Below are 19,234 nucleotides of genomic sequence, written 5' to 3'. Positions count from 1 at the left end.
AGTATATAGTATATAGTATATAGTATATAGCATATAATAATTTATATAATATCAATATAATATATATTGATTATGTAACAAATATGGTATATTAGTATATATAATATATATTGATATATTGATATATTAATTTCTTTTTTGATATATATACACACACATATTAAATTTCAATAAATATCCTAAACATACCTAAAAATGTGTTTTTTAAAATTCCCTATATACGTTGAATATCACTACATTAATGTGCAATATATTGTTATATAATCTCTATTAAATGTTTCTTAAAACTTATAAATTAATTCCCTCATACATATATTTTTATATATTAAAACACACCATTTTTAAATCAATAAACTAAGGAAAGGAGGGCAGAGCCACTCTGATTGATATTAAAGATTTTTTGGGGGGGTCTGGAGGGGATGCGATGCTTTTTTGGTGCCCTAAAGGACAACGAGGATCACTCTGCTGGAAGAGTGGAGCCCTGAAATACGCTCCCAAAAAACCAAAATCTGCTCGAATCCCCTCTCCGAGCCTTGCAGCCCCAAGACTGACCCAGGGCTCCCCAGATTCCCCATCCCAGTCACGGCCGCCACTGTGGAAGTGCCAGAACCCTCCTGCAGTGCTCCAGAATCTGCTTTTCCCTGCCAGGGAAACTGAGGCAGGGCTGCATGGCAATGCCCTGCCGGACCCATCCCTCTCCCCGAACCCATCCGTGCCCCGGGGCCGCCCGGTTACCTGCAGAGGATCTTTATTTGTGCTCTTAATTGCTGGTTTTTCACATGCATATTTATCCACCTGGCAGCCGGGGAAAGGCTCCCCTGGCAAACCAGTTTCCCCTGCCTGGGGAAACTCCTCCCGCTCCCCACCCGCGCCCTGGGACAAGGTTTCCGCTGAAAAAACACCCCAAAACCCACGTGTAGGGCCCGGAGAACCCAGAAATGAGGATTTCCCTCTCCCTGGAGGAGCAAAATGTGGGATGGAACAGGCACGAAGGCGCGATGAGGTTTTCTGTTGGAAAAAAACCCATATGTGGGGTCAGGAACACCCTAAAATGAGGAATTCCCTCTCCCTAAGGGGTCAGAATGTTGGATAGAGCAAGCACTGAGGTGGGCCAAGATTTCTGCTGGAAAAAAACCACCAAGTGCACCCTAAAAATGAGGAATTCCCTCTCCCTGGCTCTGCAGAAATCAGGCACCAAGGTGGGCCAAGGTTTCTCTTGGAAAAAAAAACATGTTTGGGTCAGGAGAACCCAAAAATGATGATTTCCCTCTCCTTGGGGGAGCAGAAGGTTGGATGGAGCGGGCACTGAGGTGAGCTGAGGTTTCTGCTGGAAAAATCCCATGTGCACCCAAAAATGAGGAATTCCTTCTCTCTGGGGGAGCTGAATGTCATGCACCAAGGTGGGCCAAGGTTTCTGTTGGAAAAAAACCCCTATGTAGAGTCAGGAGAACCCAAAAATGAGGATTTCCCTCTCCTTGGGGGAGCAGAATTTTGGATGGAGGAGGCACTGAGGTGGGATCAGGTTTCTGGTGGAAAAAACCCACACGTGGGGTTCAGGAGCACCCAAAAATGAGGAACTCCCTCTCCCTGGGGCTGCAGAATGCCGGGCACCGAGGTGGGCCAAGGTTTCTGCTGGGAAAAACCCCACGTTCACCCTAAAACGAGGAATTCCCTCTCCCTGGGGCAGTGCAATGTCGGGTGGAGCTGTGGGTGGCACCACCCGAAGGAGACACGGGCAGGGCTGGGGGGCACAGTGTGTTTATTGGGGGGTTGGTGGGCACGGAGGCCCCGCTGGCACGCTGGGTCCTGCCTGGCAGCGGGGCCGTGGGCACGGGGAGCTGCTGGGCATGCACGGAGAGGGGCAGGAGCTGCTGGCCTGGAGAGTTCCTCTGTCCACTGCTTCATCCATCCCGGAGCTTCCATCATCCTCAGGGCATCCCATCATCATCCTCAGGGCATCCTGGAGCTTCCCATCATCATCCTTGGGTTGTCCCCCTGGGCTTGGAGCTTCCCATCATCATCCTCAGCATCCCATCTGCATCCTCAGAACCTCCTGGAGCTTCTCATCATCACCCTCAGCATCCCATCAGCATCCTCAGAGCATCCCATCATCACCCTCAGCATCCCATCATCATCCTCAGAGCATCCTGGAGCATCCCATCATCATCCTCACCATCCCATCCGCATCCTCAGAGCATCCTGGAGCTTCTCATCATCATCCTCAGCATCGCATCTGTGTCCTCAGAACCTCCTGGAGCTTCTCATCATCATCCTCAGCATCCCATCATCATCCTCAGAGCATCCTGGAGCTTCCCATCATCACCCTCGGCATCCCATCATCATCCTCAGAGCATCCTGGAGCTTCCCATCATCATCCTCACCATCCCATCTGCATCCTCAGAACCTCCTGGAGCTTCTCATCATCACCCTCAGCATCGCATCAGCATCCTCAGAGCATCCCATCATCACCCTCAGCATCTCATCATCATCCTCAGAGCATCCCATCATCACCCTCAGCATCCCATCCTCATCCTCAGAGCATCCTGGAGCATCCCATCATCATCCTCACCATCCCATCTGCATCCTCAGAACCTCCTGGAGCTTCCCATCATCATCCTCACCATCCCATCTGCATCCTCAGAGCATCCTGGAGCATCCCATCATCATCCTCACCATCCCATCTGCATCCTCAGAGCATCCTGGAGCACCCCATCATCACCCTCACCATCCCATCTGCATCCTCAGAACCTCCTGGAGCTTCTCATCATCACCCTCAGCATCCCATCATCATCCTCAGAACCTCCTGGAGCTTCTCATCATCACCCTCAGCATCCCATCAGCATCCTCAGAGCATCCCATCATCACCCTCAGCATCCCATCCTCATCCTCAGAGCATCCTGGAGCATCCCATCATCACCCTCACCATCCCATCTGCATCCTCAGAGCATCCTGGAGCTTCCCATCATCATCCTTGGGTCATCCCACTGGGCTTGGAGTGTCCCGTCATCATCCTCACCATCCCATCTGCATCCTCAGAACCTCCTGGAGCTTCTCATCATCACCCTCAGCATCCCATCATCATCCTCAGAGCATCCCATCATCACCCTCAGCATCCCATCATCATCCTCAGAGCATCCTGGAGCTTCCCATCATCACCCTCAGCATCCCATCATCATCCTCACCATCCCTCACCTCACAACACCCCATGCTCCCCAGGCCATGCCACCACATCCACCTTGGCCATCCCACCCCCTTTGGACCATCCCAAAGCCTCTCAGCATCCTGGGAGCCCCCCACCCCTCCCACCACATCCCTGCCCGCTGTCCCCCTCCTTTCCTACCCCCATCTCCCACCCCAAAGACCCCCCCCCAAACCCTCTCCACCCCCCAGGGGTGACGCTCTGCAGCGCAAGGGGCGTCCCACAGCGTGAACCCGGGAGCACCGTGGGGAAACTGAGGCACCGTGGGGCTGGGTGAAGGCGGAGGGCCGGCACGTGGGGTGGGACGAGGCGCGGTGGGCTCATGCATGTCCGGTGGCTCTCGGGGTGCCAGCTACAGGCTGAGGTCCACCACCACGTGCCGGTACACCAGCGTGTTGGCCTTGAAGCTGGGCGCCAGCAGCAGCTGCACGTCGGCCGCCGGCACGGCCCGGAACGCCCGCGGCGCCTGCACCGACAGCTCCTGGAACTTGGCGAATTTCTGCTTCTCCTCCTCCCACAGGTAGACGTGGGTGAAGGAGAAGTCGCTGCCCAGCGCCAGGTACTGCCGCTGGCCCACGGCGAAGGGCTGCATCACCATGGAGCCACGCGACGGCAGCGTCTGCACCTCCACGAAGCGCTGCCCTTCCCAGCGCACCACCTTGGAGTCGCCGATGTAGCGGCTGAGGCACAGGAACTGCTCCCGCTTGGCCCTGAAGTGCTTGACCATCTGCACGTCCAGCATCTCGCCCACCTCGCCCTGAGGCACGAACTGCTTCTGGGCCCGGCTCCACTGGTAGATGACGGGCGCCTGGGAGCTGCTGGAGATGATCAGCCGGGGTTTGCCGTCGTTCTCCACGTACTCCACGTCGGTGTCGCGGTGCCAGGCGTGCAGGGCTTGGTGCGAGTAGAAGCCGTTCTGGTTGAGGCGGTAGAGGCTGGTGGAGCCCGCCTTGGAGCTGTCGGCGATGACGAAGTACCAGTCGCCCTCGATCTGGAAGGCCTCGATGTCGTTGGGCTTGCGGATCTTCTGGCTGTCGATGTCCTGGATCTTGATGAACTTGTCCACGGCCGTGTCCCAGCGGTAGATGTAGGAGCCGCCAAAGAGCTGCGCCACCACCACGTAGAGCTGCTCCTGCGCCACGATGGGCTTGCAGTGCACTGCCGAGTGAGCTGGTGGCACAACCACGGAGTCACACCGTGCCAGGCCACCCCAAAGAGGGTCCCAGCCCAGGAGGGGACCCCCAGCCCGGTTCCTCACCGGGGATGCGGTCGAAGTCGCGGAGTTTGCGCTCCACGTAGTCCCACTTGAGGATGGAGCAGCTGCTGGCGCTGGGCTGGGCCAGGGCCACGTACAGGTCACTGGCGTAGGTGAAGGGCTCGGCCGACACCGCCTGGAAGGGCAGGACCTGGTGCATCACGAAATCTGGAGCAGGGAGAGGCGGCAGTGAAGGTCTGAACAGCCAGCAGTGAGGTGACAGGTGACAGATGGCAGGTGGCGGTGTGTCACAGACATGTTTTATGGAAAATCCTTTCCTCAGGATTTTTCCTCCTGAGAAGCCGAGAGGCCTCAGGAACAAAATGTAAACATTGATTTTCTGCTGCTGTGGAATGCAACAGGGGCATCTGGGATTGGTCTCATGGGGTTGTTTCTAATTAATAACCAATCACAGTCAGCTGGCTCGGACTCTCTGTCCCAGCCACAAACCTTTGTTATCATTCCTTCTTTTTCTATTCTTAGCCAGCCTTCTGATGAAATCCTTTCTTCTATTCTTTCAGTATAGTTTTAATATAATATATATCATAAAATAATAAATCAAGCCTTCAGAAACACGGAGTCAGATGCTCATCTCTCCCCTCACCCTCAGACCCCTGTGAACACCGTCACTGCCGTGGTGCCCTACCTGTGGTGATGCACTGGAAGTCACCGAGCGCCAGGTCCCGGATCCGCTGTCCCTCGAACTGCCCGGGGCTGCTGCAGAACACGGCGGGGACCGTGGTGTTGGTGCTCTCCAGCCACTCCACCAGCCACTTGATCTTGCAGTCACAGGCCAGCGAGTTGCCACGGAGGTCCCTGCCAGGGATGGCACCGAGTCACGCCCAGAACTCACTGTTGTGTCACCCTCTCCCCACTCAGTGTGCTGGGGTTCCCTGCCAAGGATGGCACCAGCGCCCACCAGGATGTCACCTCGTCCCAGCTCGGTGTCCTGGGGTTCCTTGCTAGGGATGGCACCGAGTCGCCCCCAGAACTCACTGCTGTGTCACCCTCTCCCCACTCAGTGTCCCAGGGCTCCCTGCCACAGATGGCACCATCACCCCCAGCCACCCACTGGTGTGTCACCTGTGCCCAGTTCAGTGTCCCAGAGGTCCCTAGCAAGGATGGCACCATCACCCCCAGCACCCACTGGGATGTCACTCTCTCTCCACCTTGGTGTCCCAGGGCTCTGTGCCAGGGATGGCACCGAGTCCCCCCCCAGGATGTCACCCTCTCCCATCTCAATGTCCTGAGGGTCCCTGCCAGGGATGGCACCATCACCCCCAGCACACCACACCCTGCCCCAGTGCCAGCCCCTGGCATGTCACCCTGTCCCAGCCCGGTGTCCCCAGAGCTGTGGCAGCCTCACAGGTCACTCAGGATGTCCAGCGGCTTGAAGAGGTCCCGTGGCAGCGTCTGCAGGTTGTTGTTGGCCAAGGAGCTGGGGACAAGAAGGGTTGTGGAGGTGACACATCCCTGACAGAGTGATGAAGGGACAGGGCCACCCCCACAGTGTCCCCCAGGTGCTCACAGGTGTGTCAGGGACTTGAGCCCGCGGAAAGTGGCCTTTGAGAGTGCCTGGATGTCGTTGTTCTCAATGAACCTGGAACGGGAGCAGACAGTGACGGGGCCATCCCGAGTGTCCCCCTGTCCCCTCCCTGTCCCCTCCCCGTGTCCCTGTCCCGGTGTCACACACAGGTACTGCAGGTGCGAGAGCCCCGCGAAGGCGTTGTCCCCGATCAGCGTGAACTTGTTGGAGTTGAGGAGGCTGCAAAGAGAAGGGGGAGACATCAGTGCCAGGCTGGGCGTGGTGAGCACCAGGTGGGCACCAGGTGGGCACCAGCTGGGCACCAGGGGGGCACCTACAGGAACTGCAGGGAGGGGATGTGGGCGAAGGCCGCCTCCCGGATCTCCGTGAAAGCCGCGTTCACCATGGTCCTGTGGGAAAGACGGAGCTGCAGGACAGGGGATGGCAGCAGCCTGGCACTGCCACCCTCGTGCCCACCAGCACGGGCTGGGTGTCACCTGCTGCCTGCCAGGGCAGCCCGTGAGGGGCGCTGGCATTGGCACAGGAACCCCAGCAGCCGCCCTGCCCGGTGTGGGGACACGGAGGGGACGGGGCTGGCACCAACCCCAGGCTGCCCACGCCCTGCGGCAGCCCCTGGCCCGGGGCCATGTGCTTGCACATGTGTGTGAACACACAGAAACAGGTGTGCAAGCACACACAGACTGGTGTAACACACACACAGACAGGTGTAACACACACAGACAGGTGTAACACACATGAACGAGTGTGTAACCACACACAAATGGGTATGTAAGCACACACACGTGTAAACACACATGAATGGGTGTGCAAGCACACACACAGGTGTAACACACACAGACAAGTGTAACACACACAGACGTGTGTGTAAGCACACACAGACAGGTGTAACACACACAGACAGGTGTAACACACACAAATGGGTGTGTAACCACACACAAATGGGTATGTAAGCACACATACATGTGTAAACACACATGAATGGGTGTGCAAGCACACACACAGGTGTAACACACACAGACAAGTGTAACACACACAGACAGGTGTAACACACGTGAATGGGTGTGTAACCACACACAAATGGGTATGTAAGCACACACACATGTGTAAACACACATGAATGGGTGTGTAAGCACACACACAGGTGTAACACACACAGACAAGTGTAACACACACAGACGTGCGTGTAAGCACACACAGACTGGTATAACACACCCAAACAGGTGTGCAAGCACACACAGACAGGTGTAACACACATGAACGGGTGTGTAACCACACACAAATGGGTATGTAAGCACACACACATGTGTAAACACACATGAATGGGTGTGTAAGCACACACGCAGGTGTAACACACACAAACAGGTGTGTAAGCACATGCACACGGGTCTAACACACACAAATGAGTGTGTAAGCACGCACACACTGGTGTAACACATATACAGATGTCACACACACAAATTCATGTGCAAGCACACAGGTATAACACACACATGGGTGTAACACACACAAACAGGTGTGTAAGCACACACAAATGGGTGTGCAAGCACACACACAGGTGTAACAAACGGGTGTGTAAGCACATAAACACATGTAAATATCCACAAGCGGGTGTGTAAACATGCACACGCAGAGGTGTAGCACACACAAACACGTGTGTAACACACACAAACTAGTGAGTAAGCACACACACACGTGTAAATATACACAGACAGGTGTGCAAACACACACTCACGCAGCTGTAAACACCCCCCACCTGCCACACCTCCCCGTGCCAGCCTCCGGGGCACAGCCCTGTCCCCGGGGACCCTCCATCATCATCATCATCATCATCATCATCATCATCATCACCCTCCCTCCTCAATCGTGTCCCCGTGGGGCTGTGGTCACCAAGGTCACAGCCGTGTCCCCCCGGGGTTCTGCTCCCCACGGTCACAGCCGTGTCCCCCCGGGGTTCTGCTGCCCAAGGTCGCGTTGGGGACAGGCTGCAGCCCTGCTCCGCTTGGCACCGATGGATGGCTGCGTGTGCCAGCACCGCAGGACACAGGGACACGTCCCGGGCTGTCCCCAGCCTCCTCCTGCTCCCGGACCCCGCCCTGCCACCCCTTTGTCCCCCTGCGCAGCACATCAGGGGTGTCCCTGCCCCTCCAGCCCCTGCCAGCTCTGCGCTCCTGGGGTGTGACGCTGTCCCCATCGCTGTGCCCATCGCTGTCCCCACCCCGGTACTCACAGCGAGATGACCTCGGGGGGCAGGTTTTTGGGCACGGCCTTGGAGTCCACGCAGAAAGCCGTGTCCCGGGTGCAGGAGCAGCTCGGGGGGCAAGGGGGAGGCCGGGGGGGCCGCCGCCCCTCCGCCGGCAGCCAGAGCCAGGCCACGGCCAGGAGGAGGAGGAGGAGAGCGGGGAGCTGCTCCCTGGGCATCCTCCAGCGCCGCAGCTCCATCACTCCCTGGCCTGATATCCCTGCTCGATCCCGGGAGATGCTCCCAATGCCCGGCAGCTGTGCAAAAACCTTTTTTTTTTTTTCCCCTCTTTTTTTTTTTTAATTCTTCTGGGGATTTCAGTGTGGAGGAGAAGCGGCGGAGGCTGCGGGCGCCTGACCCGCGGCTCTGCAGCACACCATGCCCGGGAGCTGCTGCGGGAGGGAGGGACGGAGGGAGAGGAGGAGGAGGGAGGGAAGGAGGGAGGGATGAAGGATGCGGTGAGTGACAGCTCCAGCATCCCTGGACACGCGTGTCCGTGCGCGCGTGTCCCAAGCTCGGCGTTCCCCGCCTGCCACCGGCTGCTCTTGGGGTGCGCAGAACTTGGGGGGACACGCCAGGGGTGACGCCCCCCACAGCAGCTCCCCCAGCCCCTCGCCGTGCCCGCTGTGCCCGCAGCGCACCGGGCACCCATCCACGCCGCGCTGGGCACCCATCCACGCCGCCCTGGGCACCCGTCCGTCCCTGGCACCCATCTCTCCCATGCCAGGCGTCCATCTGCGCCGTCCCTGGCACGGTGCCCTCGGGAACAATGAGTGCAGCCAGCTCCTTGCCCGCCCCGGGGGGGACTGGCACAGCTGCCCGTGCAGAACCAGGGGTGCAGCTCCCCCCACCCCGGGACGTGCTGGGTGTGTGGAGGGCGGGCAGTGCCCGCTGTTTGCCTTGGCACCCCCACAGCTGCCGCGGAAGGGCCCTCGGAGGTTTTGAGTCCCCTCCCTGGCTCTTTGCGGGCTCAGCAAACAGCACAAGTGGCACTCGGCAGGTGGAGTGTCCCCAACCCTCCCCGGCCACACGGAATCCTATAAATGCCCCCAAGCCCGGGCTGGCAAAGGGACAGGAGCGCACGGAGGGATGGAGGACAGCTCTAAAGAGGCGCTGATGGAGGAGGCACCTCCGGTAAGGAGCACCCACCACCCACCCCGAGGAGCCCCCGGTGCCACCCCCGGCTCTGGCTCAGCCGGGCGCTCGCCTGTCCCCAACAGAGGTACACGGAGTCCCCGCGCCTGCCCTGCATCCCCCACGAGCTCAAGAGCCTCCTGCTGATGGTGGCGCTGGTGGTGGTGGCCCTCGTGGTGGTCAACGTGGCCTTCCTGCTGCTGGGGCTGCACCTCAGCGAGTCCCACGCCGAGACGGTGAGGACAGAGCGGTGCCACCAGCTCCGGGATGGCACCGCGGCTTTGTGGGGACAGGGGGACAGGGTCAGCCCCCGCGGAGCCCCCTGAGCGCTGTCCCCCCCCGGCAGGTGCTGCGGATGAGCATCCAGGGGCTGGATGGCGAGGGGAGCCCCCAGCAGCTCGCCGTGAGCAGGAGGGAGAGGAGCGGCACGTTCGCCGTGAGGGACGGGCACAACGGCTCGGCCGCCGTGGTGTACGACTACGGCAAGGTGCGTGGGGACACGGGGACACGGGGACACGGGACATGGGGACATGGGACATGGGGACATGGGGACATGGGGACACGGGACATGGGGACATGGGGACACGGGACATGGGGACACAGGACATGGGTGTGTGGGGACAGGGACATGGGGACACGGGACATGGGTGCGTGGGGACACGGGACATGGGGACACGGGACATGGAGACACGGGACATGGGGACACGGGGACACGGGACATGGGGACACGGGACATGGGGACATGGGGACATGGGGACACAGGGACACAGGGACAAGGGGGCATGGGAGCATAGGGACACGGGGACATGGGGACATGGGGGCATGGGTGTGGGGGGACACGGGGACATGAGGACATGGGGACATGGGGACACGGGGACATGGGGACATGGGGACACAGGGACACAGGGACATGGGGGCATGGGAGCATAGGGACACGGGGACATGGGGACATGGGGGCATGGGTGTGGGGGGACACGGGGACATGAGGACATGGGGACATAGAGACACGGGGACACGGGGACATGGGGACATGGGGACATGGGGACACGGGGACACTGGGACAGGGGTGCGTGGGGACACAGGACATGGGGACATGGGGACATGGGGACATAGGGACATAGGGACATGGGGTGTGGGGACACGGGACATGGGGACACGGGGACATGGGGACACAGGGACATGGATGTGTGGGGACACGGGGACATGGGGACACGGGACATGGGGACATGGGTGCGTGGGGACACGGGACATGGGGACACGGGACATGGGTGTGTGGGGACATGGGGACACGGGACATGGGGACATGGGACATGGGGACATGGGGACATGGGTGCGTGGGGACACGGGACATGGGGACACGGGGACATGGGGACACGGGACACGGGGACATGGGGACATGGGGATATTGTGACATAGGGACATGGGGACAGGGGGTACTTGGGGACTTGGGGATATGGGGATACAAGGACATGGAGACACAGGGACACGGGGACACGGGGACATAGGGACATGGGGACATAGGGGCGTGGGGACATGGGGACATGGGGACATGGGGACATGGGGACATGGGGACACGGGGACATGGGGACATGGGGACATGGGGACATGGGGACATAGAGACATGGGAGCACGGGGACATGGGGATATGGGGACACGGGCACATGGGGACATGGGGACATGGGTGCGTGGGGACACTGGGACATGGGGACATGGGGACATGGGTGTGTGGGGACACGGGGACACGGGGACACGGGGACACGGGGACACGGGGACATGGGGACATGGGGACACGGGGACATGGGGACATGGGGACACGGGGACACGGGGACACAGGGACACGGGGACACAGGGACATGGGTGCGTGGGGACACAGGGACACGGGGATATGGGGACACGGGGACACGAGGACATGGGGACATGGGGACATGGGTGCATGGGGACACTGGGACATGGGGACATGGGGACACGGGGACACGGGGACATGGGAACATGGGTGCGTGGGTACACTGGGACATGGGGACACCCGGACATGGGGACATGCATGGCACCACAGCACCGTGCAGGCTGAGCCAGCTGTGTCTGCCCGCAGCTGCTGGTCGGATACAGGTCCTGGCGCCACCGTGCCTGCTACATCACCCGCGTGGACAAGGACAACTTCCCGGGGCTGGACGCTGTCACTGCGACCTTCCAGCACCGGCAGGTGAGGTGACAACTGTTTGTGGAGATAACTAAAATGTACAACTTTGTGAAAGTTGCAAAGCCGGTATGTTTATTACAGCATGTGGAGATTACTCTCCTTAAAAGACATGGGAACTTCAGGTCCCTTTTTATCCCCCTCTCAGATACATGTGCACACAATTTCACACTGGGTTCATACATATTCATTTTTATGAATTTCGCATGATATTTGCCGCTAGTTCTTCTCTATCAGAAAGAATTCCTGGGTCAGGTTGACCTGCTCTCACAGCAGTCTCTGTCTCTCTTTATCACTTTTTGTCTCCTCCCCCTTATCTCTGTCTTTCACTGGAGCAGTTTTTCAGAGCCTGGGCTTTGCAGTCAGGCTACATAGCTCTGTTTCTAACCACAGACTCAAAGATGTGCGTTTCACCTAAATCAAAATGGATTTCTACTCTGGACAATTTCTCCTCTGGAGAATTTCTCCTCTGTCTCACAAGCGCAGGGGTGGAGCCGCACCAGGCTGGAGAATGCGGGGCTGGGCTTTGTTTGTCCTTTTGTGGGTGCTCTGCTCCGTTCTGTGTCCTGCAGGACGAGGACAAGGTTGGGGACAAGGCCGTGCCCCTGGCTGACCGCTCCATCCTGGGCACCACCATCAACATCCTCTGCAGCGCCGTCCCCGTGTTCTGGGCATAGCGGGACGGGACAGCCACATGGGGGTGGCACTGTCCCCACTGTCCCCTTCCAGGCGGGGATCTCTCCTCCTCCTCCTCCTCGTCCCCACCCTGGGGACAGCCACCCCGCCCATTGTCGCTTGGCACCGCGTTTATTTTTATTGCTCCCGCCATAGAAAAAGCGGGATTTTGCGTCGGGGTTTGCTTCTGTCTACAAAGTAAAGGCTGTGTCACCGCCTCCGAGTGTGCTCTTGCCCTTCCTGGGGCTGGGGACGGGGGCACGGGGTCCCAGGGGTGTCCCTTTGTGGGGGTGCAGGGTGGGGAGGGGAATCCCTCGTGTTGGGAGGGATCAAACATGGGGGCCAGCAGCAAAAGGGCACACGATGACCCACCTGTGCCATCTCATTGTCCCCAGCTGTGTCCTCTCATAGTCCCCAGCTGTGCCCTCCCATTGTCCCCAACTGTGCCTTCTCATTGTCCCCAATTGTGTTCCCCCAGTGTCCCCAGCTGTGCCCTCCCATTGTCCCAGTTGTGTTCCCCTATTGTCCCCACCTGTGCCCTCCCATTGTCCCCACCTGTGCCCTCCCATCATCCCCTCCTGTGCCCTCCCATTGTCCCCAACTGTGTCCCCCCACTGTCCCCACTTCTGTCCCCCCAGTGTCCCCAAGTGCATCCTCTCATTGTCCCGCACCTCTGCCCCCTCAGGGTCCCCAACTGTGCCCTCCCATCGTCCCCAACTGTGTCCTGCCAATGTCCCACCTGTGCCCTCTCATTGTCCCACCTCTGCCCTCCATTGTCCCCACCTCTTCCCTCCCATTGTCCCCACCTGTGCCCTCTCATTGTCCCCACCTGTGCCCTCCCATTGTCCCCACCTGTGCCCCTCTCATTGTCCCCACCTGTGCCCTCCATTTGTCCCACCTGTGCCCTCTCATTGTCCCCACCTATGTCCTCTCATTCCCCACCTGTGTCCCCCCATGTCCCCACCTGTGCCCTCCCAATGTCCCCACCTGTGCCCTCTCATTGTCCCCACTTGTCCCTCCAATGTCCCCAGCTGTGCCCCCCCAGTTGGGAGCGTGGAGGGTGAGCACGAAGGAGCAGCCCCTGCACTTTCAGCCCTTCAGTAAAATCTCCCAACCCTGTCCCCTCCTGGTGCAGCTGGGGACAGAGGGACAGCGCCACATCCCCAGTGGGAACCAAGTGTCACCCACAGACACCACGATCCACTTGCTCCAGCTCCTCCTCATCCTCATCCTCATCCCACCCTTTTCCCAACCATTCCAGCCCCTCTTGCCCCTCCATCAGCCTTGGGGCCTCTCCCAAGTGCAGCACTGAAAACCAGAGCAGCAGCGAGGCTGGGAGGGGGAAAAAGAGACCCCTGGGAGTTGATTTGATCTTTCCAGAGCTGCAAACTCACTGCTGTCCCCAAAATCACAGCCAGAGAGCAAGGTCATTGCCCCGGGGGGGTGACACTTTGCTGGCAACAGGAGGGACATTGCAGGTTTCCATGTGCTGGCTCAGGGCCAGCAGCTCTGCTTCCCAAACACCCCGACCGTGATAAGGAGCCGGGTCAAGGGGGTGCCGTGGGCCAGGAAACTGATAAGGGCTCCCATGGGGACAGAACAAACAGCCAGGAGCCACTCAAGGAGCTCTTGTGGCCCTTGACACCCTGGGAAAAGAGGCAACGTTCAGTATTGGGGGGTGTTGGGGGTCTCAGGGGGAACTGGAGGGGTCCCAGTTGCAGGAGAGCTCATGGATGGGCAAAAGCAAGCTCAGCAGTGTCCCCGTGCCACCTGAGGGGGACACACCGGAGCTGGGACCCCCTAACCCAAAAAAATCCCCGCTGTGGGCACCTCTGCCAGCCCCAAAAGCCACCAGCAGTGCCTGGGCAGCCTCAGGAGCAGGAATGAGGGTCAGGGACACTCAGATCTGCACTGTGGACACCTCTGCCAGCCCCAAAAGTGACCAGCAGTGTCTGAGCAGCTTCAGGAGCAGGAATGAGGGTCAGGGACACTCAATCCCCACTGTGGGCATCTCTGCCAGCCTCAAAAGCCACCAGCAGTGCCTGGGCAGCGTCAGGAGCAGGAATGGGGGTCAGGGACACTCAAATAAATCCACCCTGGTCAGGGACACTCAAATAAATTCACCCTGTGGGCACCTCTGCCAGCTCCAAAGCCACCAGCAGTGCCTGGGCAGCCCCAGGAGCAGGAATGAGGGTCAGGGACACTCAATTCACCCTGTGAGGCACCTCTGCCAGCCCCAAATGCCACAGCAGTGTCTGAGCAGGCCTCAGGAGCAGGAATGAGGGTCAGGGACACTCAAATCTGCACTGTGGGCACCTCTGCCAGCCCCAAATGCCACCAGCAGTGCCTGGGCAGCCTCAGGAGCAGGAATGAGGGTCAGGGACACTCAGATCTGCACTGTGGGCATCTCTGCCAGCCCCAAAAGCCACCAGCAGTGCCTGGGCAGCCTCAGGAGCAGGAATGAGGGTCAGGGACACTCAAATCCACACTGTGGGCACCTCTGCCAGCCCCAAATGCCACCAGCAGTGTCTGAGCAGCCTCAGGAGCAGGAATGAGGGTCAGGGACACTCCCCACACCACGGTGACCCCCGTTCCCACCCCGTCCCCAGTGGATTACAGGAAATATTTCACGTCCTGTTTGCTCCTTGCCACATCAAGCAGCTGCAGGTGCCCGAGCTGGCGCAGGGACACGAGGCAGCTGCCACCCTGGGCACGGGCACAGCCGGATGCTCCACCCTGGAGGGTTTGTTTTGGCCCTGGCACCTCGCTGCTGGGCGGCAGAGAGGTGCCCGTGCCTGGGGACGAGGGTCCTTGACCCAGTGCCCTCTGAGCCTCTTGAGCTGCGGGTTCCCAGGGGAGCCAGCTGGGAGCGGGCGCTCAGCAAACACCACTGGAGTGGGTCACATGCCAGGGCCTGGCTGCACCCCAGGGCCACCAAACCCCTCACAGCGTCCCCACCCCTGTGCCCCAGTATAAAGATGCCAGTCCCTGCAGTCAGACCGGGCTGGGAATGGGAGGAGGAGGAGGAGGAGGAGGCAGCAGCCATGGAGGGCAGCATGAAGCAGGTGGTGCTTGAAGAGGAGGTGAGTCCCTGCAGGGTGGCACTGCCATCCCTGCGGTGTCCCTGCAGCCAGCTGGGCACAGGGCTTTGCCCAGTTTATCCCAGCAAGGCACCAGTGCCCGACAGGGGGGTTTGGACTGTGGGATGCTGCCCAGGGTGAGGGGTTGGATGTGGGATGCTGCATTCCCAGTGCCCAGGATGAAGGGTTGGATGTGGGATGCTGCATTCCCAGTGCCCAGGATGAGGGGTTTGGCCATGGGATGCTGCATTCCCAGTGCCCAGGATGAGGGGTTGGATGTGGCATGCTGCATTCCCAGTGCCCAGGATGAGGGGTTTGGCCATGGGATGCTGCATTCCCCGTGCCCAGGATGAGGGTCTGAACCATGGGATGCTGCATTCCCCGTGCCCAGGATGAAGGGTTGGACCATGGGATGCTGCATTCCCCGTGCCCAGGATGAAGGGTTGGACCATGGGATGCTGCATTCCCAGTGCCCAGGATGAGGATTCCCAGTGCCCAGGGGGGCAGCAGGATGCTGGGGGACAGCAGGATGAGAGCTGCAATCCACCCCCAACCTCCTGCATCCCCCAGCTCCCATTTCCACCCCCCTGACCCCAAATCCCCCCATTTTCCTGCCCCCCCAGGACTCGGGGAACGGCTGCTGCTGCCCGGGCTGCTGCGTGCCCTGCGCCACGTGCTGCGCCAAATGCTGCACCAAATGCAGCTGGTGCTGCACCAAATGCTGCGCCAGATGCGGCTGGTGCTGCGCCAAGTGCTGCTGCCTGCCCAAGTGCTGCCAGTGCCCCAAGTGCCCCAGGTGCCCCAAGTGTCCCGGCTGTGCCAGCTGCTCCGGCTGCCTCAGGAAGTCGCTGTGCTTCGTGCCCCGGCTGCTGTGCTACCTGCCCCGCAAGCTGCTGGGCTGCGGCCGCCTGCGCTGCCTGCTCATCGCGGCGCTGCTGCTGCTCCTGCTCGTGGTCATCGTGGCCGCCGCGCTGCTGATGTGGCTGAGCGTGGAGCAGCGCCGCGGCGACAGCGTGAGTGCCACCGCCAGTGCCACCCCCCTGTGCCACCCCCTGTCACGGGGCTTGCGGGGGTTGCGGGGTGAAGGGAGGGATGAGAATGTTGGTTCCGTGTTCAGAAGGCTTGATTTGTTAGTTTGTGAGAGATGTGCTGCATTGTAACGATACTAGAAAGAAATAGGAAAGTTCTCAGAAGTTAGCTGAGCTGGGAATAGAAAAGGAATGAATGACAAAGGTTTGTGTCCCGGCAGAAAGCGAGGGAGGTGGGATGCTGCATTCCCCGTGCCCAGGATGAAGGGTTGGATGTAGGGTGCTGCATTCCCAGTGCCCAGGATGAGGGTCTGAACCATGGGATGCTGCATTCCCCGTGCCCAGGATGAAGTGTTGGACCATGGGATGCTGCATTCCCTGTGCCCAGGATGGGAGTTTGGACCATGGGATGCTGCATTCCCAGTGCCCAGGATGAAGGGTTGGATGTGGGATGCTGCATTCCCAGTGCCCAGGATGGGAGTTTGGACCATGGGATGCTGCATTCCCAGTGCCCAGGATGGGAGCTTGGACCATGGGATGCTGCATTCCCCGTGCCCAGGATGAGGGGATGGATGTGGGATGCTGCATTCCCAGTGTCCAGAATGGGGATTTTGACCATGGGATGCTGCATTCCCCGTGCCTAGGATGAGGGGTTGGACCATGGGGTGCTGCATTCCCAGTGCCCAGGATGAGGGGTTGGCCATGGGATGCTGCATTCCCAGTGCCCAGGATGAGGGTCTGAACCATGGGATGCTGCATTCCCAGTGCCCAGGATGAAGGGTTGGACCATGGGATGCTGCATTCCCAGTGCCCAGGGTGAGGGGTTGGATGTGGGATGCTGCATTCCCAGTGCCCAGGATGGGAGTTTGGACCATGGGATGCTGCATTCCAGTGCCCAGGATGAAGGGTTGGCCCAGTGTGCTCCAGAGTGGTCAGTAAATCCAAACATCCACAGAAGACCAAGCACGGATCCACCTGTGTCATTCCACAGCAGCGGATAACCATTGTTTACATTTTGTTGCTGCTCAGAAGGGAGAAAAAATCCTAAAGAAAGGATTTTTATGAAAAGATGTCTGTGACAACCCCCCATGCCAGGGGAAGGGGCTGCTGCGGGCTCTGAGCCCCCCTCGGTGCCCTCCAGGTGCTGCGGGCCGGTTTGTGGGGAGACGACGACGAGAACGCGGCCACTTTCTACCTGGACAGCGGCGACGGCAACGCGGCCACGGTCATCTATGACTACAGGAATGTGAGTGGGGGGCTCTGGGGACACCAGCAGGGGGATATGGGATGAGGCTGAGCCGGGTTTGGCTCCCAACAGCTGCTGGTGAGCTACAGAGCCCGGCTGCACCGCGCCTGCTACGTGACCCGAGTGGACCAGGACAACATGCCAGGGCTGGACAGCGTGCTGGAGACCTTCCAGCGCCGGCAGGTGAGCACCTGGCTGGGTCTGGGGGAGCTGGGGGGGCTCAGCGCCTTGTGCAGCCCCTCCCTGAGCGGAGGAGTGATGAAGGTGGTGATGAAGATGATGATGATGCTGAAGGATGTGCCTTTCCCCCCACTGCCCAGGCTGAAGACAAGATCTCCATGCCCTTGGCTGACCGCTCCATGCTGGGCACCACGGCGGGCATCCTCTGCAGCCTCCTGCCAGTCTACTGGGCTTAGCAGGGTGGGTGGGGGGCTGCGGGATCCCCGCCCACCCTGCAGCGCCCCCACAGCCCCGCTGGGGCCGCCCCCGCCGTGCCCAGCCCAATTTTGGGGTCCGGGGGTGTCTGCGCTGTGCCAGGGGACAGCTGGTTTGTCACTTAAGTCTTCTCAGCTTCGCCAAACCCGAGTGCAAAAACGAGCTTAAAAAAAACCCCGTGACATTTAAAGGAAAACACAATTTCTGCGTTCCAGTTCTTCGCTCCCCCGCCAGCTCCCGCCTTAAAAACGCCTCGAGGGGCTCCGGGCTTGGGTTTTGGGGGAATTTCTGTCACTGACACAACCTGGGGGCTCAGTGGCTGCCTGACCTGAGCTGGCCCGGCGGGATGAATGGGTTTGTGCTGTGCCAGGCTGGGAGAAAGGAGAGGGGCAGGAACCAGAATCAGGTCTGGAGCTATTCCTGGAGGCAGCCTGTGCCCAAAGCAGCGCGGCCACCAGACGCTGCCCGAGGACAGCGATGGTTAGCGCCGAGCGATTTAGGACAGGCTGCTGGCATGGGGAGATACCAGGATGGGGCGTTGTAAGAATTGGGAATTATTGGGGTTTTGGGATGAGGGAGCTGGTGCTGGGATCATTATTCAGCTCAGGTGTTATTAGGATAGGAATGCTGGTGCTGTTAGGGTCAGGAATTATTGGGATCAGGATGTTGGTGTTAATAGGGTCAGGAGTTATCAGGATGAGGCACTCTAAGAATTGGGAATTATCGGGGTTTTGGGATGAGGGAGCTGGCGTTGGGATCAGGCAATATTCAGCTCAGAGAGGAATGCTGGTACTGTTAGGGTCAGGAATTATTCAGATCAGGATGTTGGTGTTATTAGGATCAGGAGTTATAATCACCATGATTTCATTAGGATCAGGCTTTATTAGGATGGGACTCTGACATTATTAGGACCAGGAGTTATCAGGATGAGGCACTGTAAGAATTGGGAATTATTGGGGGTTTTGGGATGAGGGAGCTGGTGTTGGGATCAGGCATTATCAGGCTCCTAATAACATTCCTGTTATCAGGACAGGAATGCTGGTATTGTGAGGATCAAGAATTATTTGGATCAGGAGTTACCAGAATCAGGCATTGTAAGAATTGGGAATTATTGGGGTTTTTAGGATGAGGAAGCTGGTGCTGGGATCATTATTCAGCTCAGGTGTTATGAGAACAGGAATGCTGGTACTGTTAGGATCAGGA

General features: G+C 59.1%; 2 protein-coding genes across 2 annotated transcripts; one reads left to right on the top strand and one right to left on the bottom strand.

The window, feature by feature from the left end:
• Nucleotides 1-3,371: 3,371 nt before the first annotated feature.
• LGI3 (leucine rich repeat LGI family member 3) lies at nucleotides 3,372-8,641 on the bottom strand. The gene is made up of 8 exons (XM_058042369.1): nucleotides 8,228-8,641; nucleotides 6,318-6,389; nucleotides 6,148-6,219; nucleotides 5,983-6,054; nucleotides 5,821-5,892; nucleotides 5,101-5,270; nucleotides 4,458-4,622; nucleotides 3,372-4,369 (listed from the first exon to the last, which is right to left on the bottom strand). The coding sequence occupies exons 1-8, from the start codon at nucleotides 8,437-8,439 to the stop codon at nucleotides 3,552-3,554; spliced, it is 1,653 nt and encodes a 550-aa protein (XP_057898352.1). The 5' UTR covers nucleotides 8,440-8,641; the 3' UTR covers nucleotides 3,372-3,551.
• Nucleotides 8,642-8,751: 110 nt separating this feature from the next.
• SFTPC (surfactant protein C) lies at nucleotides 8,752-18,012 on the top strand. The gene is made up of 10 exons (XM_058042309.1): nucleotides 8,752-9,373; nucleotides 9,460-9,609; nucleotides 9,720-9,860; nucleotides 11,463-11,573; nucleotides 12,140-12,243; nucleotides 15,214-15,325; nucleotides 15,946-16,335; nucleotides 17,492-17,596; nucleotides 17,669-17,779; nucleotides 17,917-18,012. Exons 1-10 carry the CDS (start codon nucleotides 9,329-9,331, stop codon nucleotides 18,010-18,012), a joined length of 1,365 nt encoding a protein of 454 aa, XP_057898292.1. The 5' UTR covers nucleotides 8,752-9,328.
• The last annotated feature ends 1,222 nt before the right edge of the window (nucleotides 18,013-19,234 follow it).

This window comes from Melospiza georgiana, chromosome 31, assembly GCF_028018845.1.
Source record: "Melospiza georgiana isolate bMelGeo1 chromosome 31, bMelGeo1.pri, whole genome shotgun sequence".
Taxonomy (NCBI): domain Eukaryota; kingdom Metazoa; phylum Chordata; class Aves; order Passeriformes; family Passerellidae; genus Melospiza; species Melospiza georgiana.
Note: the sequence above shows the minus strand (reverse complement) of the source record. Positions and strands in the feature narration are given on the sequence as shown.

Coding starts and splice junctions, on each gene's coding strand:
- SFTPC (XM_058042309.1), top strand. CDS start 9,329: ATGGAGGACAGCTCTAAAGAGGCGCTGATGGAGGAGGCACCTCCG. Junction 11,574..12,139: donor CGACCTTCCAGCACCGGCAG/GTGAGGTGACAA, acceptor TGTGTCCTGCAG/GACGAGGACAAGGTTGGGGA. Junction 17,597..17,668: donor TCATCTATGACTACAGGAAT/GTGAGTGGGGGG, acceptor GGCTCCCAACAG/CTGCTGGTGAGCTACAGAGC.
- LGI3 (XM_058042369.1), bottom strand. CDS start 8,439: ATGGAGCTGCGGCGCTGGAGGATGCCCAGGGAGCAGCTCCCCGCTCTC. Junction 6,220..6,317: donor ATCCCCTCCCTGCAGTTCCT/GTAGGTGCCCCC, acceptor TTCTCTTTGCAG/CCTCCTCAACTCCAACAAGT. Junction 4,623..5,100: donor CTTCCAGTGCATCACCACAG/GTAGGGCACCAC, acceptor TCCCTGCTCCAG/ATTTCGTGATGCACCAGGTC.